The sequence below is a fragment of the Phalangium opilio genome, unplaced genomic scaffold (assembly GCF_054372755.1).
Source record: "Phalangium opilio isolate 3A_F unplaced genomic scaffold, DU_Popi_V2 ptg000070l_1, whole genome shotgun sequence".
NCBI lineage: Eukaryota > Metazoa > Arthropoda > Arachnida > Opiliones > Phalangiidae > Phalangium > Phalangium opilio.
Window position 1 is genome coordinate 9,092,925 of NW_028324182.1, and position 27,797 is coordinate 9,120,721.

The window sequence follows — 27,797 nt, forward strand, 5'->3', positions numbered from 1 at the left end:
AAGAGATAAGGCGCTTTTCGCAACCGCGGGTTGTAACAAAAGAACTAACCTTCCGGATATAAAACGCTTCAAACCGTCCACTCTTACGATGAGATACGAAAGACTGGGTGGGGGATGCAGCAAAACGTTACCTTTTTTATCTACCTATTCAGGATGGTTCAGATCAAGAACACTCGCTAGATTGATTTAAAACCACTCCATTAATGTTTATATTGCACTTGAAAAGTCAATTAAAATTAATATTTTTTGATCTGAACCACACTGCATCATACCAATCCTATGAGAGATATAATTTGTGGGAAGATGAACATATGGGCGCCGCCTTTTCTTAGCCCTAAAACCTTTATAACATTCTTGAAAAACACCAGAGTCGTAGCGTTACGACAGACCTTCGTCCATATTTGCAGAGAACGCTTAATTTTAGGCGACATTTAAGACATGGATTCGTAATATAATTTCCCACTATACGGCTTAAGCGAGAAAAGCACGCGTGCATGCCTGTTGTAAAACTTGTAGCGATATATTCCCCAAGCTCCAATTTCAAATGACTTAGGACCGGCGAGAGAACGTCACTCAAGTTTCCTAAGGCAACTCGCAACTTACACCTCCTATATATAAAAAGGCTTTTAAGAGGTTAGACCTAGCATTTTATATTTTATTTACGTCTTAGTTTAACTTACGAGACGAAAAAAAACGAGGTAGCACTCTTATATTTTCACGTACCTAACTTCGTGAATTTTGTATTAGTCACTTGACGTACTTTGAGTGGATCGATAGAGAAAGCCAACCAGTCTCAATATCTTGGAAGAACTAGCTAAGAATTTTTTCGATTAGGAAACTAACTATAAAAAACTTCATCTTCACTTTTCATAAGAGTGATCAAATTAATTTGAACTCCTTGCTATTTTATTAATAATTTAGGTCTAATATTAAATTTTAAAGGGTGAACTCCTTTACACGAAAGCCCTTCAATGTTTGAAGTGCAATAAATTATTCATTAAGAGTTATTTGTAGTCTTGAAACAAATGCAATCACCACCAGCATATAACTAAAAATATTACTAAACTCTTGGTCTCAAATTTTGATTTTAGTCCATTTCAACAATTTTATTTTTATCAAAAATCCCGTGATTTGTGATTGTTTAAACCCCAGGTATTTAGTATAGTTGGAAAGAGGAGAAATAGGACTATAACACATTTAAAGGAATTTCATGTATCAGAATTATGAACCTCTTAACCTTAAATTTAAAAATTTATGAACTCCGCTAGTTGTTTACTCTAAGCTAGAAGGTGAAACCCTCTTAAGGGAAAAGCGGGGTAGTTGCAAAATTCACGAACCGCTTTGCTAATCCCTTAAAACTTTCGGTCCAATCAGTATAGTTGTAGTCGACTCCTATTAAACGCCTCTTAAAAGAGAAAGAGTTTTCAGAGTCAGCGAAAACCTCAATGGGTGGCTAGGGGAATAGAAAAGTTACGAGTCAAATCAAGAAAAGTATTAAATTCAACTTAACATTTTCCAACAGGGAAGGACACGAACACGGGGTTAAGTCCACTTCTGGGAATAATCACGGGAGTCATTTTAGCCCTAGTGGTCGGTGCCGTCATTATTGTCGTTGTCCTGAGATATAGGAGACAACAAAAGCAAACAGGTACCTCAAATTTATAATCAAAGTTATAATCAAGAAAACATACTTTGAAATATTCCATTACAGAAAACCACAGTGACGAGGGAAAGTGAGTAATCTAAATTCACGAAAATTCTCCTTAAAACTCTAGTAATTCGACTGACCCTTAATTCGGTTGTACCTTGAGTAAAGTAAGGCTATTCTAAGACCCATGTTAGCATTGATGACAATCTTGTAGTGCTTGTCTAGGTTTAAAGTCGAACGCGGTGTTTTTTGTTCCGAAAGACAAAAAAACTATGACATTCGAAACCTAGAGAAACACGACGAAGTTGTGACAAAGTATTTCTTGAACCTAAGATCTGAGCTGGAATGTTTGTGTGTTGGGGAAAGTCGAATTTAGGCCTACCTAACCGGTACCTATATCCTAAAACACGTGAGAATTAAGAATTGTTAGGCCAACAAAGGGAGAAACATCATCGCGTGACCCGGGTTACTCCATATATTTGGTTTCTCCCACCCCTTCAAGGCAGATCGTCTTCCGAAGCCAAATCGGAGGGGAAGGGATTTCCATCTTCTCAGAACAGTCCAGATGTGGTCCCTTTGAGGAGTGAGTATTGTGGTAAGCCATCACTACAGAGGCCGGGAATTAAGCTCATCCTACGCCCCCTTTTCTCTGTCTCAACCGAATACCTTTCCTCTTTGACGCTGAAGGAAAGATCGCTTCTCTCAAAATTCGCGCTCTAATCCTTTGATAAGGGCTGCCTCAAAAGCCTTTCGATCCCTTACAGTATGGTTACGTTCCCTTTTTTCCTTCCCAAACTGAACCGCGAGAAAAATCCTGATCGTACACTCGATCGGAGAGAAAGAGAAAAAAGGGATCAAATAGCTCGAACCAATAAAAAGCAACCATTTCCAGGAATTCTAGCACAGTTTAAAGTCCAATTGCAATATCTCATGGAAAATATAAACAAAGGATAGATTCGCATCTTGCGTTTAATATTATCCTATAGGTCAAAGGTTATTCTGGTCTCGAGATTATTTAAACGGTACACTCTCGATTGAAATAGGAATAATTTTTTTCATCATAAAAGAAAGCAAATGGACTTTAAGTAAACCCAAGCCCTTACGATAAATCGGATAAAGCTTAAATTTTCCGCCTCCTAAAATGGCCACCAATTAATTTAATTTTAATACTATCGGGTAATAAGGGGGTTTAATTTTATTTTTACCGTTAAAGCATTTAAGGCTTTCTAATTAAGGCTAATTGAAATATCTTTGCTTTTCGATGGTCTTTCCTTTGGAAAGAATTAGCTTGAAAGATGTAACTCATTTTGATTCAGTTCTTTCGTGTGTACTCCTCCAGATAATTGGAATCAAGATCAAGAATGGTATCCGGTGCGATGCGTTAAGGCTACTCAAAAATATTACGACAATCTAAATTCCAATGACAGGAGATATCACGAAGTGGAGATGAACGTTTATCACGTAAGATATGGCGCGGCGAAATAATACGGTAGCTTCTCCCACCTCGCGGGAAAATAGGCGGAAATACATTTCAGTCGGTTATCGTAAAAAAAAATAATGGCTTTGCTCTTTAACACTGACACGAATACGTGGAATGAAAATAAACGCGAGCTAAAATAAGTTAAGTTTCCTGGTAAAGAGTAAGTTATCCCATTTTCTTAAACTAAAAGGGTGGGTAGTTTCATCTTAAATGGGTTGACATTTTCCATAAATTTTAAAGCGACTTAAGGTAGGTTTGACTTCGTAGCTGACTAGCATAAACGCTTCAGACATTTTCGCTGTAAATTTATTTCCATGGCCCGTGGCGTGCAAGCGGTTTCTTTATCCGGATAGGCGCGCGGGACGTCTATGATTTCGTAAAACGTCTAAAAACCAAAAAATAAGGCGAGCTAGCTAGCTAGGTCCCGGGGCGAGAAAAAAAGGAAAAAATAAAAGGATGTGGAGATCTCGGAAAAGATATGAAATAAGAAACGAAATCTTTGCGAAGGATTCTCAAGAGATTCCGTCGGAGGAAGAGTCTCATCATCGCCTGTACGTGGAGCAGCCGGGCTTCCAGACTCACCACTTGCCTTACCAGGACAGGGACGAAATTCAGTGGCCCGAAACGCTAGTCGATAGCGAAAGGCGCTACCGCGGCAGGGGCGCCGACGTGACCAACGCGCCGTGCAGCTCCTATTACGACGAGATGGAGGTGAGTTTTTGGACAGTCTTTTTTTCGCACCCTTATCCGAGGAAATAACCACACGTCAAAACTATCGCTCAAATTTATTCTAGCCTCTAGAACTTTAACCGTGAATTTAACACAGATATTCAAACGTAAGAAACCTCTTCGGCCTTAGTTTAAAATTTAGGCATTATTATTTCTCGTGCGGAAATTCATTTAACCGTTTTGTTAAATCCAAATAATGTAATTGAAGTCGTTCAAAATTCCACGAATCCTTAGGAATAATTTCAAAGCATTTTCCTTAAAATGTATTGAAAAAGGTGAGCGGAATTCACCGTGTGGTTAACTTCTCGCCCCACTTCTTCCAAAAAATTGCTCCAAAAAGATTTTTTCAAGGAAACGAGCGTGATAAAGTTTCGCGACGTGATTCAAAGTATTTATCCAGCAGTACGCGCCAAACTCCAATAAGGGATAACTGAGAAAGCTAGCTTTGGGAAGCGAGAGAGAGAGAGAGACTGTGAGAGTGTGAGAAAGGGAATATAAATCAAAATTAATCGCACTTGGTTTACGGACATTCCTTTTGTATTTCGCAACCTATATATATCACGGAAAACGTTGGCGCGCTACAATCGTTCAACTTTCTCTCCTCAGCTCTCTCGAACTCTCGCGCTAAAGCCAAAATATGAGATATCAAGAGGCGAATCTTTTAAGTGACAAATCGTTATTTGGCGCCAAAAGAGGAAGGAGAAGAGCGGGAACTCAACTATAATCCTTTACTCGTTTGGAGGAGCCAAAGCTAATAAGGAACGGAGGACGAAATTAGTTTGGGGAAAGTTGTCCTAGATAAATTTTCAGCAAACAAGGGAAAGAGAGAACAGAGAGAGAGAGGGGGGAGAGAGAGAGAGAGAAGTATATTAATTCCGAACGAAGCTGATGTCACTCGTGCGACGGAGAAATACCTGTTTGACCGAGGCGATGAATGACTCTAATAGCAGCGCCAAGGGAAAACAGCCGCTGGTAACCTTGGGAATATATGAACAGCGAAACGGAACGGTTTTGGCATATGAATTATACCCAGATTAAGCCACTTTTCTTCCTTAATATTTTATCAATTTAACAAATAACTAACTAGACTTCATTACAAGCGTTGGTAGACAGTTAATTCTGGCGGACGTGTTTAAAATATTTTTAAAATAACGTTATAAATTTTACGTCAAGCCTTACCAAACGAAACCAAGGGTATCCCTTTTCCTTGATCTAACTACTATCTCATTTTATACAAACATTTATACAGGTTCCTCCTTGGCCGAGTCACGACGTTCGAATAAAATCTACCATGATTTAAAATTATATGAAAACTCGTACCAGCTGTGCCGGATTATATGAAATACCGATGAGCTATAAATGGTATATATACGAACGTACGCGTCGCTCTACTCGCTCGCTCGCTCGCTTAATGTGGGGGTAAAATAAATATGAAATATATATATATAAATAAACATAAAAATATCTATATAGAGAAAAAAAATATGTAATAAAAATTGTCGAGAGAGATGAGCCAAGAAGAAAAAGAGTCAATAGAAGAAAGAAACAAAAGAAATTGCGCGATATATATATATGAAAAAAGAGGAAAAATCCGTCGGGATGAGTTCTCAGTGATATTCCTACTCAATCTGATACGCGAGTTTGCGCGAGTCTCGGGGCCGAGGTTTTTTTCTCGGGACTATACCACGGGCAGCAGACCCCGTTTTTACTGTATTTTTCATCGATTGACGTTCGCAGTGACACGCGGTAGCCCGTTTGCGCCACTAAAAAGAACGCCCAACCCTCAAGATGAAAAAGAAAAAGAAGACCCAACTCTTTCTCAACAGAGAGAATCCAGATTTTTTTCTTTTCCATTTTTTTTCCTCAAATTTTTTTTATAACATAGACCCTTTTCTTTTTTAAACGACGTTCTCGATCTTTAAGAAGTAACGATTTTTTTTCGCGCCTCATCCAAGAAAAATTTGAGATAAAAAAAAATCGTGTTTATAAAGAAAAAAAAAAAGAAACATTTTTCCGAACATCTTTGCGAGTGTTACGTGCGAGAGAAAGTGATGAAAAAGAAAAAAACATCAGATATTTCCCAACTTTTACACACACAAACAGAAACCGGGGATCACTTTAACTTTCAGAAAAGTATAAAGACGTCGTTCGAATATATATATAAATAAAAAAACTAAAACGATTTAGTTGTGCCTTTTTAAAATATAAATAAAAATACAACCAGATGGAAAAGAAGTTATACTTTAAAGTGTTTGGTTCGACGTATGTGTTCTAAGGACAATGGTGCGAAAGTGACGTACTCGTAAATCACTTACAAATACCTTTAAAAACATTTCAAAGAAAGAAAACGAGCTGTAAGTTAGAAAACGGATAAATATATATTAAAAAGAACATTCAGATAATTATCTTAACAAGTTGGGGTCGCTGTATCGATTGTATTATCGACTTTTAAACTATTCCATAAATTCCCACCAAAAACAAGAGTGAAAAAAAATTATCTGATAAGAGATGAATGGCAAAGTGTACATAATATTTCGTAAATAATACATATAATTTCTTCTGAGAAGAGACGTAAACAAAAATATGGGATTTTCAACCTTAATTAAACGTCCCTCATACCGAAGAAACATCGACCCTTAATGTCTATTAATTAATTAAAAACCAATTAAAATATAGGACACATGAAAAAAAATCGCCATTGAAGCAAACGTCCCTATTTCCCGTATATTAAAGTTGGAAAATATACAAATAACTTCGAAACAAGTAACTTAATTTGTCAAATTTGTACACGGATCGCGTCAAATATAAGAACTCTTTAGATACTATAAAAAAATCGTCGGTTCTTCTATTAAATAGTCTACGAAAAATGGGGGAGAAATATAATAACTAAGCCGAGGTTAAATTAATTGTAAATGGAATTGTACTTATAGAATCTTTTACGTTCTTAGGGGCATAAAACGAAAGAAACCGATATAAAAACATAATAGAATTTTACGCTTTCTCATTCGATATAGGTCTAGGAAAAATAATAACAATAATAATAATAATCTAACTAAAATATAAAAAGGTATCAAACCGTATTAATAATGTTGATAATAATACTTAATGAAAAGAGAAATGTAAAATTCGATAATTCGAGCGAGATACGTGTTAATAATTAAAAGGAAAGTAATTAATATGATATTAATTATAATAATTATCGCGTAAGGATCGACAACATTCCATCATTCTTGGGTTTTCTCTCATTGTGTAAAGACTGATTTTTCCAAGTATTTTTGTTACAAATAATAAAAAAGCGTTTAAAAACAAATTAACAAACAAACGTCTCCTAGCTATTTGAATTTTTTTTTTTCAATACGATTTTCCTCAAAATTGGGAAGGGTTTCAGGTGGTAGCAAAAAAATCCTTAATTTCCGGTACCTGCTCAATTGAAGAGCCTTTCAGAACAGAATGAGCTCCAACTGTTTGAAAAAATTTAAAATTTCTCCAACTATTTCGTTAGTATGAATAAAAATTCCTCTGAAGTTCAAAACTAAACTGTTTTCATGATTGATGAATGATGATGACAGGCCATTGATAAAAATTGGATGCCGGAAATTATATATTTTTATCTGTGTTAACTAATTATTAATAGTTATTAATTACCCTATATAGTTGGAGAAACATTGACTGGAATGGAAAAGCTTTTACTAAAACTTATAATTCCCTTCCATATTTCTCTTTTTGAAAAAATTCAAAAATAAAAAAAAAACTTCCTTAGAAATATTTAAGCTACCTTCAAGACTAAATTTTTCCGTCCAATCAATTTTCTATATATGGATTATATATCAAAGAGAGTCGAAAATTAAATTCTCCATTAATACACGCTCGAAGCGTCTTCTGAGAATTTTACAAACGTTTCAAAACTTTTTAGTTTTCTTTGGTCGAGATGCTGCTATGGACCAGGAGGGATAAGAGTTTCTCCTCGATTCCGGAGAGTAGAGAAGTTAAGAGAGACATATTATCGATCCTGCGATGGAACTGGCTCGATGCCAAACAAATTTCCTCGTCGCGTTTAGTTTCCCCGGTTCTTCTCCTTCACTAGTATCTACAGATGTACAGTAATGTACATGGGGCTACACCCCTACTCCTCCGAATGATTTTCGGTGGCCGAAGATCCCGATCGTCTCTTCCCTCAGCGAATAATAGATATTTTTGTTAGGGGGAGATCCCCTCGATCGGTGTCCTATTATATCACCAACATCATTTTCTTAAACGATAAAGTAAACTATTCGATGATCTTACGATGCACGCGAAATAATTTAATATTTTAATATACGAAGAGGGAGATCTAGGGAAAATTGGAAAACAAAAATGTCCAAAATTGATGTACATTAGACAGAACGGTCGAAATAAAATATTAATATCAAATATAATCCGATAAACGGTTTCTGAACCCCCTAAATAAACATTTTTATATTCATTTTCAATTCAATAATATATTTGTATCCCCCTTAATTTATGGATGACATATCTGAATCACCCTGTATATTTTAGTAAGATGCCTTACAGGGGCAAATTTCCCTATGCATTTTCAATACGCGCCTGTAGAAATGTTTCACACGCAGCACACCGCGGTGTAAGGAGAAGCCATCTTACAGGTATTCTCCGGAATTAAATTCATGTTTCTTCAGAAAACGTGCAAATGGAATCTTGTAAAGCCATTCAGCTGCTTTTCACTAATCTCAACCGTTTTTAATAGAAAATTTCGTATTAACCAAGCTGACAACTATATTTGCGGCGTAGTTAAGGAAAACATACAAAACTGAAACTGATACGTCGTAGTATGTTTAACTCTTTAACCAATTTCCTCCGAAACGATCAAAGCTACCCTACGGAAACGGTTCCTGGTTCTTATAGGACAGCTTTGGGTCGTGTTTGACTACTAGTTCTTAGCTATAGCGATAAGGAGACAGTCACTGTGTTATGTCGTGCATTTATATTAGCTTTCCGACGTTAGCGTATATCAAGAACCGAAAGAATAAAAAATCTAACGGTTTACATTGGTACGTGCGGCAAGTTTTATACAACAAAAAAAAACAGTCGTGTCACACATTTCGGAAGAATAATGTTTCCATTTCCACGGCTCGATAAACATTTTTCAATGGAACACGTTTCGGGAGCCTTATATTAGAGTTTTTTCTTCTCTTTACTCTTTCCTCCATCCCAAGACAGCCCTCTGGATTCCAATTCTCGGGAGCTCGGCTTCTTCCAAACCAAAATGACCGATGACGAAAAAATCGCGTCGATCGCGTACGCGCTAAAAGAAAATAGCCAGGAAAAAAAGCGGCCTGAGGTACGACAGAGAATAAATTCTAAAGCGAAAAAGACGGCGAAAATACCCCAAATACGTCGACAACCTAGCGAAAAGCGGCACGAGTAAACGACAAACTTTTTCTCCCGAAAACTCGAGAATTTCTTCGATAGTTTTCACTTCACCCTTCAACAAAAATTATTTTATTAAATATCATATTGATTTCATAAGCTAAGGTAGGTTTGTTGAAGCTTTATTACGTTATAATCGTCAATTAATTTTGTTAATTATATAACATAAGTAATTATCTTAAATGTACGTAAACAGGTCTATGTTATCATTTAATTATGCAAGACTAACATCAATTTCGATTAGCTACCATAAAACTATTAATCGTTGTTTCGATTGTACGTTAAAAATCACGCTGTATGAAAGAGCTACAGGAAAATTCATTCATAATACTGCAGATCCAACTTCCGAAAGGAAGACATTAATATTCCTTGAGCAACTTGTTACGACAATATAGACGAAGACCCTTTTCGCTAAGCCGTAAGTATTCCGAAGTAGTTCTTTTTTCTACAGTTTTTCTAATGGCATTTACGTGAGAAGCTGGCACTTTCTGGGACGGACTTTTCAAATTCTTTCTGAGAGAAAAAAGTCAACAGCTCGCGCGACTCCCAAGAAAATTGCGATGGAATCCTTATAGTTTAGGGTTGTTAGCAAAGGCTTGGAGCTAAAGTAAAGAGAAACGCGAGATTTAACTTCAAAGAATAATCACACGGCGTGCTATAGAAAATATCCAATATCGAATGCAACCCGTTTCGTAAGAGAGATTTAAACCTCTTATCTTCTTAATGGAAGACGGAATTCACAGGACCGTCTTAATTCCCTATCCTTGGGAAAATATATTACTCACAAACTTAAGGTCCATCAGCCCTTATAACGGTATAAACCAACCAAAAATATTAAAATTGGACTATGAATTATTATTTAAATTTTAATTCGAAACCTGGCGGCTTCAATTAAGTTCTTGAGTATAAGAAAATGGGTAAACGCTGAAGTGGTTTAGTCTGAAGTTATTAGTTACAAATGTTTTTCCGTAGTGTCTAATGACGTTTAACCCTGGAGAAAAACGTAAAGTCTTATGTGCAAAATGGCTATGAAATATTTTCGTGCACTTTGGTGTAATAAGCTTTTGATAGAAGAGAGAGAGGTCGCTTAAACGAAAAATGGTCGGCCGAATGTTTTAAACATTTCGCGTGCCTTTTTGGCTCTCCCTTAAGGCGATTTAATTTCGGTTATCGTGGTCTTTAATCTATAGTCCAACAACGTCGCAATCTGAGTGGAAAATATCATTTATTTAGAGCGCGATAGCCGCCAGGGTTTTCACGTAAATAATAAAAGACAATGATGCAATATATATATATGCTCGAGAAATACGATGGCCTACTCTATATTATTCCAAAAACTGAACTGGAAAAGGAACTAGGTGGATTCCAGAAGCGGAAAGAGAGTTATTACGAGAATATAACGCGTGAGAGCTGGTATTTTAGAAGGCCGTTTTCCTCCATTTTAGGGGTATTTCCCCAGGGTGCAATAAGAATACGACTTAGAAGGACCCCATGAGCTTCATTCGTATATGTCGAAATGGCAGCCGCCAAACCTCCTTTACAAAACCAAACCCAAAACTCGCCTCCGTTAAAAGTTAAATTAATGTCCGGGGAACGGTAAACATAAAGAGTAAACTCGTATTGTTTATCTCTCCCCCACTAGGAAAGAAAAATAGATTAACCGCTAGTAATCAGACCATTGTTCTGGCTTCTTGCCATATAATAAAACACCGATTAGTAACTCCACTGTACTCAATAACTTCGAATTAATGCCATAATTTCTGAACGAGGTTCGAATCGCCCTTTTGGTCCCCCTTAATATACGAATTGTGGCCCTTTTTGAAAAAGCAAAACTACTACAAAACGACAACAGAAAAGAGTGGCCCGGGCTCTTTCCGATTAAAAGAAAATTAAAGTTGTTTGGTTAGACTGGGGAAGGCCCTCAGATTAAATATAATAATTGAATTAATTTGTCTAGACATCTATTTACCAGTAAAAAATTAAACAAATAAAAAATATCACTTAACTAGACGTGATTTCCGTTCGAAGCTCGTTAATTAAAATATACGATATTACAGTAATCTTTTCTTATGCCTTGGTTATACTACAGACAACGATTATTAATTTTGGAAAACGAAACAGTCTAAATGATAAGGCTGGACTTTTCGAGACCATAAATAGGTCAGAATTGGATGGAAGACCAACTCTTCGGAATTTTACCAATATTATACTGGTAGTGATTGTACTGAGGAACAATTAGCCCATGGAATTATTACGGTTGATGTTAAATATGGTTGGAGTAAGCACTGGAGGATGGTGGGTAAAATATTAAAACAATAAAAAATTAAACCTTAGCCGAACAAGGTTTTTAAAGTTTAAATAATGCACCCTTTTTAAAATGTAACTTTTTTTCACGTCAATATTTGTTTATGGTGTCATTGAACATTTTCCCGTTCTTAAACAAGTGAATGAAAACAATAATAAACGAGATAAATTAGAATGTAAATATTTAATACATCAACTAAAACTAACTTAACTCATTACTCGCCTAAAATAAATATAAACGTACTTAGGCCTTAGCCAATATGGTCTGAATTTAATTAGTCTAGAATGTGATGTGAAACGGCCTTCGATTATGCCGAGCTTTGAACTGGTGGGTCGAAACCGCCGTCTATTACTATACTGTTAAAGTATAAAAGCGAAATAGACGATTGATGATTCGAGCCTCGGTAATTCCCACCGAGAGGGTTGAGTAGGTTTGGATAAATATACGCGGCTTAGATTAAAGTAAAAATCAATTAAAATTTCAACAGGGAACGAACGATAAGTAGGACGAGGTCAATAATCACATTGGCAATGCAGATTTTGCGTGACGGTAAAGGATGGGGGAAAGTTCAAAAGCAAAATTTACGGATAGGCCCATCTTTCTAGTCGAGCAAAATCGAAGTTGACAGGCAACCGCGTGTTTTAATAATTCATCGATTGAATTGGTTTAGAAAGTCATAGAGAGGTCGGAAAGTTAAAAACAGTCTATATTCTCTACTTTAAATCAACTCGAGATTTAAAAGAATTGAGATTTCGGCAAATGTCCAACCTTTTGGCTGAACATTTTTGGACAACGAGACAAAAGACGCCGAGAATGGAAAAGAAGAGAATTTTGGTAGACGTATTGGATTATGAATTCTTGTGAATTTTAGTAGGACAAAGTCTAATTGCTTCTCTCTAGAAAACATTGGACCTTTAAGGAAGACATATATTCCAGGCACTAACTCTTTGGGGAAACTTATCCGAGAAATCTTTCAGATTAATTACATTTAGCGTACCTCCGAGGCGGAGAAATTCGCCTAATGTATCCCTCAAGAGAGAAAGAGAGAAAGGGGGGATGCGTCTTCCACTGGAAAAACAATCTAGGTTATATTAAAGAATCTGGGGAAATTGAAAAAAGAGTTTATACTTCGAAAGGAGGAGGAAAACTTCCTGAGGGAAAACAATAAAGTTCTATATAAATTTCGAAGAAGAAATACGTTTGCTAACAAAAAGATAAAAGAAAACGTAAGGAAGAACAATATATGAAAGACCTGACTTATCAGGGAAGAAAGATCTTTTAAGTAAACGTTGCATAAAAGCTATAGTAATCAATAAAATAAGGTACACGGTGTGCCATTCTTGCAAAAAAACACGGTTCACCAAATAAAAAACGGTCAGATACATATAACTATAAGAAATCAACATTTGTTTATTCGATTTGGGCAAATAGGAGAATACGTATTACCAAATGCGGATGATAGGGAAAGTATGACAATGACCATAGAGCCTGTGTTAAAAAACGCGAACATCAAAGTTTCGCCAATAACTATTTAGTTTACTAGTGACTGATGGACTTACAAACTCGCGACTGAAAGTAGTTCAGACATTTATGCTCCTTGGTTTATCCATAGCCCACTCGATCACGCGCATCACGACGCAAGCTGCTCGCGCTATAGCTAAATTACCGAGATTTGTTTTAAAAGTAACTAGTTTTACGTGCTCTTCTATTGCTTCGATAACCTTAATTAAATCCATATTATTCCTTCAAATACCTTTTAAAACATTACCAGCTACTCTGTCCTGAACTCCTGACTACAAACACAAATCGAGGAAGTTCTAGCATACACAATAGCAGACGTCGGTAACCGCGTACCCGCGAATTAACAAAATACCTACTAGTTTATGGGAGTGAACAGGCCCAGTATAGCTACGCCAATAAAACGGCCAACTACGGCGAAACTCTGATGACTCGCGATTTTTGGCCATTTTCATACTCTTCCTCTCATCCACTTTTGGTATTACTCTCGTACGAATTTATTCTATTCTAACATGAATTTTGAAGCCAAATTCAAATATCTAAACATCACTAGACAAGAGGAGTGAATAATAACAACAACGATAACATAGATAACAAGTTGGGAAAACCAAAATATTACCTCTCCGAGTCAAGAGGTCTACTACTACAAAGTTATTTACCTAGATATGGAATTATTTCTCTTTTTTGAAGTAAAAATTTTCGAAATATTGAAGCAGTATTCCAAGCATAAAGAATATACAGTAAAGCAGACGACATTTTACATCCAATAAGGATAAATCTTGGACCCATGGAAATCAGTTAATGGCAAAAAGAACAGGAAATGAAGTCTACGCTTCAGCTGTTTACCCTATATTCTGATAGCTACATTCACAACTGGTTAGCAGTGTAAACACTATCGTCTCGTCTCACCTAAACAATATTCTTAGTTTGCCAACATGAGTGTTAACGTTAAATAATTAACTTATGATAATACCAAAGCTAAATTGTAGCTAGACGCACTGATAGTCAATGCGCACCATAAAGAGAATAAAAACTCTGTAGCTTAGCCCTACTAATCTAATTGCCAACATGATCTTTTCTTCTATTATAAAATCTTAACCTGATTATTTAAGAGTGTATTTTACTTTCGGCTCACTCTGAACCGTTCATGTCTCTTCATTTCAGACACGAAAATCAAAACCCAAAGTTTACATCACCTCAGGCCTCAATTATTTACTCTATATTTCACTAAGCTTATTGCAAATAGTACTAGATATACCCGCCGGAGTCTAGTTCTTAGCTTTCTTCATAAAATTACTAAACCAAGGATTATTCTATATACAGATGTAGTATAGCTTTAGTAATTTATAAACAGCCATTTCAAATAATAATATTAGTAAAACTCTTTGGAATATTAAAATGAAACAGAGCTTTAAAGCTACAAAAGCACTAAATGCATCATAATTACGAAAAATATTTCATCATATTCACTTTATATTAAGGATAAAGGGAATATTATGGTTCTGTAGGATTTCTTTACACATCAAAACAAAACGAACTTCTAACGCAGCGCACTGCGGCACTAGTGTAATAACGGACGGACACACACAGACAATAACATAGACTGCTTTTTAACTCTTTCCGTATTAATTTTGAATTGAGAAACAAGATTATCTTAAATATTAAAATAAATATAATTAATATTTAATATTTTCTTCGTTAGTTATTCGCCTTATTGAACGTTACATCGTTTTAAAAAAGAACAATTAAACATTCTTGAGAGACCTGACTAATATTGGCGTTTGAAATGAAGCATACGCCCGTTGCGTCGCCTTACTCAAATAGGTAGTATATAAGGGTTTCGAATCGCAGCTATGGATAAGAACATCGCAATTGCGTGAACCTTGGCGGAAGACCCCGTCAATGGAAGGCTAGACGTTTCTCGTAACCCTAGCCGATCGCCGCGTATGTCTTAACCTTAAGGATGATGGTGGTGTTAGAAGCCAGGTGTGCAGACTGGTGTCCATGTGGGATGGACAAAGAATTGAAGATGGTGGTGTTTAGAAGCCAGTAAGTACAGACTGGTGTCCATGTGGGATGGACAAAGAATAGAAGATGGTGGTGTTTAGAAGCCAGTAAGTACAGACTGGTGTCCATGTGGAATGGACAAAGACGAGAAGGTGGTGGTGTTTAGAAGCCAGTAAGTACAGACTGGTGTCCGTCCATGTGGAATGGGCGAAAAACTAGAAGATGGTGGTGTTTAGAAGCCAATAAGTTCAGACTAGTGTCCATGTGGGGTGGACAAATGAACAGAGTTGTTAAACAGGCAATGGAGTAATAGCCTGTAAGTCGAATACAATTTCCGGGACTGTAAATGCGGTCTGGAAATTGAATATACGTTTGCTCCGATTTGCAAACTGCGAACGCGGTCACGTGGGTGTAACAACGGACAGACAGACACACAGACAGACACACAGACACACAGACACGTCGAAATTAGAGCCTCTCCGTGACATACGTCACTCGGAGAGGTAAAAACATCTGAATTGGAGTACTAAGAAGCCGTGCCATATTGACAAATTTTGTTTCTGATTTTGTCTAGCTATCCTTAAAAAACCTGTTGAGTTGGTCGAGCGCCGCTGGCGATCAGATCAGCTCCAGCCGGTAGAAAGGTTCTTTTAGAGAAGTGGTATAGGAAGAAAAAAGTAAATCTTTCCTTAATCGGTAAACAACGCTATAGGAGAGGATGTTGTTGGGGATGGCGCTGATTCTGAGAGCCACTTACGAGGAATTGAATCATAAATGATTTAGAAGAGAGTCTCTTATCCCCCTATCCACGTTAGTCCATCGAGAAAGGGGTAAGAGGGTTACACCCCTGTGCACGCTATACTTCGGTCGCGCTATTTCAAAATTGATCGCATCCTAAGAGGCTGTTTCTCTCTCCACTCTCAACTGAACAGCAAATTGAGAAGCAAAATGTGTATAGAAGATAAAAACCCATTGCCTGATGTAAATCAAATACTATAATTTTTTGAGATAAGTTGTCTGCAGTGGCTTATTTAAGAGTACGTGTTGGTTTTTTAATTCATATCTTCGTACCATGATGTACATACATATTTATCCCGGAAACCATGCTTTGTCTGTGCACGCGATAACTAGATGTAGTTTTCATCAAAAGATGAATTTCTAATCACAATGTAGACTTGTAAAAAGAGGCAAAAAGTTCAAGAGGTATTCAATTTGAGTGGAGAAAAAGAAGATCCGCATGAAAATACTAGTGGAGTCGAAGAACGTCTCAAAATATCGTATCTAAAGGAGATTAATTCCAAGAGAACTCTCCGGAAATGCATTCTAACAAACACTCAATTATTTTAATGAAAGTCAACATTCTCGCTATCAAATTCGGTCAGGGTAAACAAACCCGGGTCGGATGGGTGCTATATGGAAAGACGGAATGTTTTCCTGAAAGAATTTGATCCTAATTCTCTTATCGTTGAGTTAGAGCATACATAGGCTAGGCCTAGTACGTCTTGAGTATCGTGCGTTTTATTCCGTTTTCAAGCGATATTTAATGGAATCGCTGGATTTACAAGGAGAAAAATAAATATTTGGCATCGTATCACTTAACCGTATTTCAATCCTCTGTAAGTTGAGATCCATTGAAGACTTAGAACTAAATATAATTCTTTTAATTTTTTTGCGATGCACGAAATTCAAGCTTTACTTATATATCCCACCAGCTTCTATAGGCAACTATCAAACGTCGTTATTGACACTATAACAGTCATTGCATACAGAAAGGAAACAAGGTTCAACTCTTTCAGACGATGAAATGAAAACATTTTACGTAACTCAAATGTACACACAAAGTTGAAGAAATAAACTTTGAAATTGAAATAGAATTTTGTCCATCTAGTCGAACAATAGATGAAGGGATGTATGATTGCAAAAGGCAACTGTTTCATTTCTCCATTCCGTTAAGCACGTTTCGAGCGATGCTATTATATATACATAACTTAGTAGATAACCTTTTTAATCGAGAAGCATCATCGCGTTTAATTCACTCAACAAAATTTCCTCTTTTTATTCTCGGAGGATCCTCTTTACTCAACTCACTCTAACAAACAATCGGTCGGGAAAAAGCTCTCTTTTCTCGGTTCGGTTCGGCTCCTTTCCGCCCCTCAATGGGAGTGTATGTTAGAGTAGGAGTTTTTCTATTATCTTCGTTCTCTTTTGGCGTCCGGATCAAGGGGGCAAAGCTACTACGACCAATATATACAAACACTCACGAGGGAAACACAGAAGAGAACCTATAGCTAAAATACATTAAACAGAAATTAATACAAATGAGGTTAATTAAACAGGTCGTCGAATGAAATAATCCTATAAGTTTGCTTTGATGACCCAAGAAAGCGTAGTAACCCGCCTAAACTTTTCTTGCCATTCCATTGGTTTATTGTTGAAAAAGAGTAGGCAGATATCTAGGTCATCAATATGGTTTTTGTAAAAAGGGAAAGATACTTTGAAGGGTCTCTTTCTCTAACCGGTCATCACTTTCAAAGAATACATAGTCGTTGCGAGTCTTGATTTGTCCCTAAATTCACACTAAGCACTTTATAACTGCGATTGTTTTATATATTGCTCCATAATATTAATTTGTGATAAAAAGAACCAAAAAAGGTCCGTAGTTCCGATTTAGACAGCGTTCCCAACGTCAACACTTTGTACCAAGAGGTTTAGCTTCTTGTTTGTCTACTTTTGGAGCTATACCTTTTCAGGGGCTTGAACGAACTCGTTTCGTTGGCTCGTACCAGGAAGCTAGGAAGCATTTGGCCCGGGGCCAAGGGTGTAAGGATACGTCTATGTACATACCATACACATATATATACACACACACACGGAAGGGAAAACTAGCTCTGCCTCTTCTTTCCCAGCAGTACTCTATAGAGTATACCCTAGATAGTATACCTCGCAAATACCTCGGCACATTTTTAGCATTCGGCAGCTAGAATGAGAGGCCAGAATCGATATCCACGCGGGAGCTGACTGACCTCGTTTATCGGACGAAATGTTAAAAAAAAAAAGAAATAAAATTTTTCCTATACTATACCCACAGTCATCGAACAAACGAAGGATGGAATGAAGGCAAATACATAGAGGAAGTTTTAAATCGTTATATGGAGTCTCACTATAGATACCGAGATAGCTTGGTCAAAACATACACAAGTATTTTTCGCACAAGTTGGCTCAATCGCATTTTTCATGACTATCGGAATTGAAGCGGAAGATATTCTCTGGTAATTTATTTCGATTCGTTCTTAAATGAGACCATTTTCGAGTAGAAAATTCCGCGTTTGTATACGTGGAAGTTTTTGTACCATCTAAGAATGGATTTCTGCCTTCTTATGGACCGTATTGACCTATATCCGCGAAATTTGTGAACCAAAAGAACGGATACCTTTACCGGAGAATGCTCCATAGAGGATTCGTTGTACTGAATTCCGCATGGGAAATTTTTATTACATAGGTGTATGTGAACGCGTCCATTCGTTGAAATAATCGGGTTAATTACGCTTCCGAGACCCGCGGGACTCCACGAAACATCTTTCCAGATGAAATCTTACACTATAGCTAGGGAAGGGAAGGAGAGGGGGGGGGAGAAAAAATTCATGAAAGGCGAAGAAAAAGGGTCCACGAGTCTGATTAATTCTTTTTTGATTGGTGGAACAGAGGAATGGCGTGCCCTGTCAAAATTAGCTTCCTTCTCAGGCCGCCGCCTTCTCTTTGAATGAATGAATAGGAAGGACTGATGTCAGCCTCTTTTTTATTCTGGAGCGTTTCCTGTGTGACCATCTTCCGCTGATGTATACCAAAGAAGAGCTAGCCCTTCGCGTTAAAGAACCACGACAAAGATCCTTCAGTTCGAAATTCGGGTCAAGTAAAGCGTAATTTGTGGAAGCTCATTCAAAGAAATTTTCTATCATTCAACCTCGTTAACGCTCGAGACACGAGTATAGATCAAGGAAAAAGCTACCAAATAAACTTTGGAGACTTAAATGACTATAAGGGAACAGAATTAACTCGAGAAGAAAATTATGTATCTCTTTTCATTTTGTGTTGGGTCTTGGTGTCAAGCCTACCTCTGTTCAACGGAAGAGCCCAGAGTCTCTGGAACATTTTTTTCAGCGGTATGACACAAGGTTTCATTGTGTATACCAACTAGCTTTGGTGGTTTTTTGACTAGGATTCTATTTTGGAACGAAATTGACGAAGCTCAAACAATTCGGTTCCGGTATTGCTCGCGAGGACAAGGATCGACGCGCTGGGGAAACGGGGACCACTAAAAAAGGAAGTCCGTAAACCTAATTCGACCCGGTGAGCAGCAACAAGGGTGTCCACGCGTGTGCGTGCTAGAACCAATCTCGCGAGAAAAGAGGGAAGGCGGGTGCGGTGCGGTTTTGGCGAGGTCAGCGGACCGTCTTGGACGATGGGAGGCTGGAGGCCTAAAGGATAAGAACCCTTCTAGAGCCGTAGCTAGAGACAACGAAAAGAGTGATATTTCTTTACTGGTCTGGATAGAGGATAGGGTTAAACCACCTAAGAAGCGCTACTAAAAGAAGGGGTAGTACGAAGAGCAATCAATCGGTTCGGGTGAAGCTTGATTGACCTATGCCTTTCGTTCGAGGCAAGACATATATTTCAAAGAAGAACATTTTTTCCTCTGGCCCAAGCATAATAAACCGAATAAATATAATTAGGATGGGGAAACAATAATATTGGCTCTGGGTAGACATTGAGGTTATCGATAACTTTACTCTATTTCCTTTGTCAGAAGTAGATTAATTCGATGTTGTTAAAGTCCATTTAGGAAACGTCAATTAAGTTACATTGAAATTTTTAAAATTAAAATTTTAAAGCTCTTAGACGGCGGAGCAACCATTTGGCCTACCGAGATTAGAATGTTCATGGCAAGTTTGATACAATAACTTCAAGTTTTTCTACATAAGCGTTTGACTATCTATACGAATTGCCTTCGTCTTTGAATAATGACTGTCCGTTAGTATTTCCTTTTTTTTCCTAACCATAAAAAATGTATATACGTACGAAGAAGAATTACTTCAGTATCTTTTTTTACGTACGCAAGGGCCGATGTATGAATGTATGGGTATACCAAGTCCAAACCTTCTTGAACCCAACCTATCCTAAAATGAGGGAGTCAAGGAAGAGAAAGAGAGAGAGAATTAGGCTAAAGAGGAGGAAGAGGAAGAGAGAAAAGCATGGCTGCCCAAGCGAATTAAACTAGCTCCTCCGTGAGAGGGAGGGTAGCTTGCTAGGAGTCTTGACCTAATTGATAATTTCCATTCCCGAGCGAGAGATCGTACTATGTTTAAAAAAACTAACTTTACCCCTTCGCTAGCTACACGTACTGTACGAATCTACCACTGTTGTATAAAAGGAAAGGCGGCTTGAGGAAATTTATGGTGCTGATATATAGAAGAAAAAATTAGTACAGAAAAAAATGGAGATAAAAATTTATGGTTTTGAGATCGCTAATGAAATATTTATAAATCGAAATCTCCAGGGAAATTTACAATTACGTTTTAGGAGGAGTCCTAAAGGTTCATGCCATATATTAGAAGAGCATTATACATATGTAAATAATGGTACTTTAAGTTACTTATGTCACATGGTACAGCAAAAGCTGGTGCTATGCGACGGGACATCCAGAAATTGTCACTCTCCGGATGATTCACTTCTTAATGAAGAGAGGAGAATTTTTTTATCATCTGACTACACAGTTCTTATGAATTAGAAACATATATAGGAAGATTCAAACGTACTGCATAAATGTTTTGCTTATGTACGCTGATTAGTCTCAATGAAACTTCCTAACTTGATTATAACCAATGAATGATAGCGATCGCCAACATTTTTCTCGAGAAGGAAAACTATCATTCACCCCAACCCCGAACTTGAGTCACTCTTTACTCCCGCTACATTCAAAATGTCACGGTCTATTTCTCTCTTCGCTCCCTCTCCAATAATTTCCGCGTCTCTATGCGGTTTTAGCGCCGTCGATAACTAATTATCGGTGCGGATTCACTTCTAGAATTAAAATTCCTTCGGTAAAACGCCCTCTAACTAATAATAACAAGGAATTTCGCTGAGGTTTCAAACTATAAACGGATCAATTGGAAAACAACCTAGTAAGCGGAGTAAGGAGGTTTAGAATTTAATCCCATCGCGCTATCTTGGCTATACCTACTAGCTGAGTTGATTAATTTTACGCCTTAATTGCGCGATAAAGTATCAAGAGGATTTTAAGTATATCGGGTTGAAAAGCCGCTCACGGATTATAAACTTTACCAAAATTCTAAAAGTACCAAGGTAAGCTAGAGAAAAGGTTCAATTCCAAAGATGGTTCCGATCAGAAGCGCAGTATTTTCGATGAAGATGCTGTGTTGTATAACAGCGTGAGGAATTTTGAAGCATCGATATCTTATTTTTCTTTGACGTTTTAATCCAAGCATCGTAACCTTGTCATCGAATAACCATGAAGAATCATTATAGATCCCATTTTGAGGGATTACCAGTTACCGTCTAATAAAAGCTAGGAAATATATTATTAAGGCATAAGCCCTTAAGGCTTTTAGGGCACGGTTAAATATAAACGTGAAAATGTTGTACAAAGCAAAAAGTTGAATAGGTATTTTTTTTGGTATATCCAAGGCCCGAAAGGAATTATACAATGTATTGTTACGGGACCTCGAGTAAAGAAGGGGCTACGGAATTTGAGAATTGCGGAAAAAAATGTTGAAAAACATAAAAACCCGCGGGAGGCGTTGGCGTCGCTACAAGAATATGGAAATATGAGCTCAGTTTTCAGGTTGACCGCTCATGCGAACCCTGCGTCCGATCCCCGCGGAGTATACCGCCAACGCCATCGCAAGTTCCTTCGCTTCCCTGTGTTCCTAGAAGATGAGGATGGGATATAAGAAATGATTTCTGCAAAAGGGATTCGCTGATATTTCTACGAAAAGGTTATCCCTTTCAATGAAAAAAATATATATATATATAATAATTCCACTGATAACTGTAAAAATACTTGAAGAAATGAATCGGGAGTGTAGTGTAAATATTTAAACCATTTTGGATGGTACATGGAAAATATTTAACCCTTGTTAATTGAAGGATTGAAAAAGTTTAATTTCCCTGTAACCCTATCGGATTTTGCAATTTTTCTCCACTCTGGTCAGGAAAATTATAATATAATATGGCATGTGCTGGCGTAGAGCTATGCTGCAAAACCTGCAGACGGACTACAAGCCAAAATTATTTTCATTTCACAAAATTTCACCAAAGAAATTGGTAGGAAACGAAAGCAACATCGATGACATAACGCGACACTCGCATCGAGCTACGTAACGGTTTTCTTTATACGTGTTGCATATATTATGGAGATTTATATCGAGCGAAATATATAGTTCGCCCAGTGACAAAGGGCATGTTATGTAACACTGAAACTCTATATTTATTTTGTCATGAATTCTCGCATCGAATCCGACACTGTCACTGTCCATAGACGAGAATGTGTCCAATAGGAAGCTATAGTCGAACATCGACGGGAAAAGTGACAGAAATCAGGGTATATACCGAACAAATACCAGACGTCATGAAATTCAACAGGAAACCTAATTACGCGGTCAAAGAGATTCAAAAGCACGTCTTAAAACCTTTCCAAAGAAACCAAAAACCACGAAAACCGAAATTCTAACGTGATTTCAGATCCTGTTTGATATGAGATGCGTATAAGTTTTCTAACCTCGTAGTATAAGAAATGGAATATATCCAACTACGAATAAAAAGGAAGATATTCAAAAGAATGTGGTGAACAGCCCTTGACAATTCTTTAGCCTTGGTATGGATAGGAGATACCCTCTCAAGAAATAGAAGAGCAGGGTGTTGAGAATATATTTAAACATTGTTGAGATATTCAATGTCACACGTTCCAGATATCTTTATATATTCCGCCCCTTGGGCGCATCTTTAAGAGAGTGAGAGTGAAAACTGAAGGAACAGAGAAAGTATGAAGTGCAAAATTCGTTTTGCAAAATGTAGATAAATCCAAAGTATAAGGAAAAAAGATTCAGCTTTATGCAATGAGACAACAACTGCAAATAGACACTACAAACTTTTGATTTAACTTGCTTCTGGATGTTTTACATATTTCTTTTTCATTTTTTTCAATAACATCCTTGGTTTAATATCATAAGTAAAATAAATTTCATCTAAGCTAATTAAAACTTCTCATGCTAGCAAGGACAATCCTGTGGAGAAACTACCATATAGTGCCTACCCCTGACAGTATCGTACGACTCGTAACCAAGACAGAGACAATTTATCAGAAACTTTAAAAGCCTATTATTAACATATGTTAGTATATAAAGTCCACTTTTCCGAGCTGCTTTGTTCCGCCGTATCTTCAACAACAAGAACTAACATACTCAGAGACACACACACACTCTTTCTATTCGTTTTAACTTTCTCCCGCTTCGACTCTTCTTTCCCTTTTCTTTACAGTCCGACGAATTTGAATAATAATAATAAAAAAGCAACCCAACTGCGGCGAGAGCACAGCCTGTGAAACAGGAAACAGAGAGAAACTTTCCAAGCTTCTATTCTTCCAAGTGTCGAGGGCCAAAAAGGACGAAGGACGAGTAAGATGGTGAGAAGAGGACCGCCTTTTTAGCATGATGAGAGAAGAAGGCATACGTTTCTCTCTGCCTCTTCTTTAGTCTCTGGCTTTAAGTGTCGCGAAAAAAAAAAGAGAGTAATGCAACGCGGGAAAACAAAAGTTTTCGCACTCTCTCTCTCCTCTTTTGGTTCTGACTATTTTTCCGCTCATCTCTCATTCTTCATCCGGAATCCCGGGATGGGAATCACCGGAAACTTATAAAGCGAATGCACGCCATCCTCTCAGCATCCCTAATATATACTCTGAATTGTTTTGCATCCCAGATACTGAAGGTTGATACGTTTTTGTGTGAGAGGGCTCTAGCTAAAACTTCATCCCTGGTATGTATTGGGAATTCGACAACCCCATACAACCATGGTTTATAGCGATCATGGTTGGTAAACAATTTATGAAACCATTACTTTCCCACTCAATAATTTACCTCAACATTTTCAGTATCCTAATGAAGAAAATAGAAAATTGTTAAAAGTTCGAATAAAACTGGACTTTAACGACAAAAATTAGATATGACCAGCACATACCATTCTTAAACTTGATCAAGTTAAAGAAGTAAGCCTTTGACGTATTTGAATAATGTATTTGTTCTTATATATTTTGTTAAGTCATCCAGGCTATCTATAAACCATGCGAAAAACTAGGGATCGAAGACAATACTAAGGAAACGACAAAGGTACGAAGAATATCTTAGGGGTTGGAGGAGCTTTGAAAAAAAGAAGGGGATCTTTCACTCACTAACTTCTCCTCTTTGGGTTTTTAAGGAAGTTAACTTTGGTGTTGTGACGTCTATTCTCATGTCTTTGGTGTATAGACATTCTAGAGAGAGGCGTCGAACCAGGACTCCCAGAACGACACGAGGAACTCTAAGTTCTCGTCATGGGAAACGCTCGTACCCCCGTTTCCTCTTCCGATTAGCATTAACTGACAATTTCTACACGGACGTTGGAACAGTTGGCGGGAGAGTAAAAGAAAAGGAAAGAGTACGTATACCGCGACGGAAAAAGGAGTCCGCGAGAGGTGTATTAAGCGATACCGCGTGGTTATGTTCTTCGACGAAGAAAACAACAGCTTGTATTCCTTAACGACCTCATTAACTTGTAAATAAAAGCGGCAGCTGCCAACCATCCCCCGAAACCGACTCGCCTTTTCGAGTGGTGTATATACGCGTGTGTCGCACCAAAACGGAAGTAGTTCCTTTCATTTCCCAAACACTCGTACCTATACTTAGCCCTTCCTCCTAACCATGCACCCTTTTGTACCTTGAATTTTCAATTCTTCGCCTTGCAAAATTGAAGTATCCATAACTAGGAACCCCCAGGGCGACTTATTTATATCCAATCTCCAAAGGAGTTGACATGCCTTTGGTATTTTAACTTAAAACGTTTTTTCACATATTGTCTGCTTGATGTATCCAATATCTACAATATTTGTTTCTGTATACCTATTCTGATGGCAATACCTCCAGGGAAAAAGAAAAATAACTTTTGTCCTTTTAAAATAAAATTTCTTTGTTCGAAAGAAAACAAACTTTCACCCACTTTTATTCGCATTCCCTTCAGAGACTGCCTAAAACAAAACGCGTTAAAATACTTAAAAATAGGAGAAAGCGACTTTAAGATACAACTTACAGCGTCTAGGTTACGTAAAACGAATATCTGTTTGCGTCGAAAAAATATTTGCCAAACGTCAACGTCTTTAAAAAAGGATTTTCTTTCTTAAGGTATGGTAGCGATACCAAGAAAAGAGTTAGGAAAGAGAGAAAGGGAGTGAAAGAGTCCGAGAGTTTTTCTTTCCGTTTTCCACCCCAAAACGTATGTTCGGGTACTTCTGGATAGATTTAGCTAACCGAGAGCTCTCGACACAGACCTCTATGTTGTACTACAAGCTCAGAGTAGTTGCTGTTTAAGCATTGTTTTATTCGGTTCGTTCCGATTTACAATTCTCACCAAAAAATACAAAAACTGCAGTTCTCAGGGTTACTTAACAAAATGGTATGGATTACCATAAATGTCTCAGAGATATTTCATCCATAACAGATTATCGGAATTAATTAAAACACAAAAATATTACTAACCAACAATATTTAAAACTTTGGTTTATTTTCCTAATCATACTTCCAAATAGTTCAGTCAGCTATTCAGCCAAGTTAGAGGAGCTAATTCAATTTTGTTGAATTCAGTTTTACACCCTAAACCATATCTTCAAATAACTTTCAGTTGAGATAGCGAAGAAAAAAGAGTTTAGTTGAAAATCCGTTTTATCTCGACTTGTATAAACTGATGGGGAAGAAGGATTCTAAAGCCAAAACAAAACAAATCGAAACTGGATACGGGGTTGGTTTGGCGAAAAGACGTTAGGCCTAATGCGAAATCAAATAGCCAGAGTAATAAAACTAAAAATAGGACGAAAGAAAATAGTACATGTTCACTTGAATTCAATCAACACTACTTTCTTTCCTATGAAATTTACCATTGTTTGTACATCCGCAGTAGCTTGAAAGGTTTACTATTCATTGGCTTGAAAACGAGGTTATTTTCGTCTACGGATATTTAACCCCAATAAATCTGGTTGGCTCCAGAAATACATGGCTCGGTCATTTGTTTTAAACTGGGATTATAATGATCCTACTAGAAATCAAAACTAGCTGTGCATGAGGATTTGGAACAGACGAGAAAAAAAAACCTCCGCAAAAGCCTAAATCCCTTCCGGTTTCCATTTATTTCGATATGTGGTTCAGTTTTAGGTATAAAGAAAAAAATACTGAACCAAATCGCGGTACGTGAAAGCATCATATAAGGGAAGTGAAGACGAAAAATCAATATGGTTGATAAAATGACCGACTATTTTTATTTAGCTTCCGTATAGACAGAAAAGGAATAGCCGTTTAGAATCGGAAGACTTAGAAAATTGATATTAATAAATTAAGTAGTGATATGACCAAATACCTAATTTTATACGGGTATAATTTAACCCCAAAGGAGTCTGATTCGCATATATTCTTCATTATGCCGACTAATTCTACTCAATGCTCAATCATCCAATATTTTTCACTTTATAACATAAACATAGAGTATTCAAACTGTATAGTTTTAAGCGAAATATCATGTATCACTATAGTGTCACCATGCATTGTTTGAACCTACTTGGGCAGGCCAATAGAAATTTCGTTAATATAAATATTAAAAAAATACAAATGATTTTGGCAATCTGGTTCTTTCGTATTTTAAAAAATTATATAATATTATAATTTAATCTAATCTAATATAACATAGAAATCTTCAAACCGTATTAAATTAGTTATAACGGAATTTTCTTCAGCGTAGAATCAGATCCAATTTCATAGTATTTTTATTTAAATTTTACTGTTATTATACTATAAAGTTTAGTGTGCAGTTTTAGAATTCTCGAGGGATTAATATTATTCAATTTCAACTAAAATAAATTAAATATTTAAATAGGGTTATACGAATAGAATTTCGGAAGAAATTCTATTTAACGTTTGCCATGGAAAAATATGGGCGAGGAAAATGGCTAAACTTAGTTTTACTTGAAACGAATATTAAAAAGTCTAGAGGACGGAAAAACGTAAAGACGGAAGGAATTTGAGATTTTGTTTGGAAAATTTAATATATCCTTAAAGTTGCTAGACCTCGCCGCCTTCTAAAAATGCGTATAGTATCTTTCAAGATTTTTTTCTTTCCTTTCCTAAGGGTTTTATATAAAAATTCTTTCTGATTCAATAAGTCGATCGATTTCTGGCGTCGGAGAAATAACTGCCAGCAGGTGTTGCTTCGAAAAATGGCTAAGAAATTCCATAGCCAAGAACGTATTTGTAAATAGAAATCTGGCGGGAAGATTGCTTTATATTCTTGTTTATATTCCAAAACTCATTTCGGGGAAAAAGACCGAAAAATATCATAAAGATTGCAAAATTAAGGAACGATATAAACCAAAAATTTAA

The 27,797-nt window shown here is 36.9% G+C and overlaps 1 protein-coding gene and 2 long non-coding RNA genes across 9 annotated transcripts in view; 2 read left to right on the plus strand and 1 right to left on the minus strand.

The window, feature by feature from the left end:
- LOC149661431 (kin of IRRE-like protein 1) overlaps positions 1 to 7,154 on the plus strand; it is a 47,801-nt gene extending 40,647 nt beyond the window's left edge. For 2 of the 7 annotated variants that reach the window (XM_089842943.1, XM_089842944.1), the window contains 6 exons: positions 1,523 to 1,648; positions 1,712 to 1,733; positions 2,151 to 2,231; positions 2,965 to 3,109; positions 3,636 to 3,839; positions 5,107 to 7,154. In XM_089842943.1, the coding sequence (XP_089699069.1) occupies positions 1,523 to 1,648; positions 1,712 to 1,733; positions 2,151 to 2,231; positions 2,965 to 3,109; positions 3,636 to 3,839; positions 5,107 to 5,157 (629 nt within the window). In that variant the 3' untranslated portion in view covers positions 5,158 to 7,154. Of the gene's footprint in view, positions 1 to 1,522; positions 1,649 to 1,711; positions 1,734 to 2,150; positions 2,244 to 2,964; positions 3,110 to 3,635; positions 3,840 to 5,106 lie in introns of those variants that run through there. The other 5 variants (XM_089842945.1, XM_089842946.1, XR_016368907.1 and 2 more) reach the window with 5 other exon arrangements.
- Positions 1 to 27,797, minus strand: part of LOC149661429 (uncharacterized) — a 91,201-nt gene that overhangs the window by 46,997 nt on the left and 16,407 nt on the right. The gene's annotated exons all lie outside the window — the stretch shown is intronic.
- On the plus strand, positions 13,730 to 14,159 carry LOC149661433 (uncharacterized). The gene is made up of 2 exons (XR_016368906.1): positions 13,730 to 13,793; positions 13,876 to 14,159. It is a non-coding gene; the product is annotated as an uncharacterized LOC149661433 (long non-coding RNA).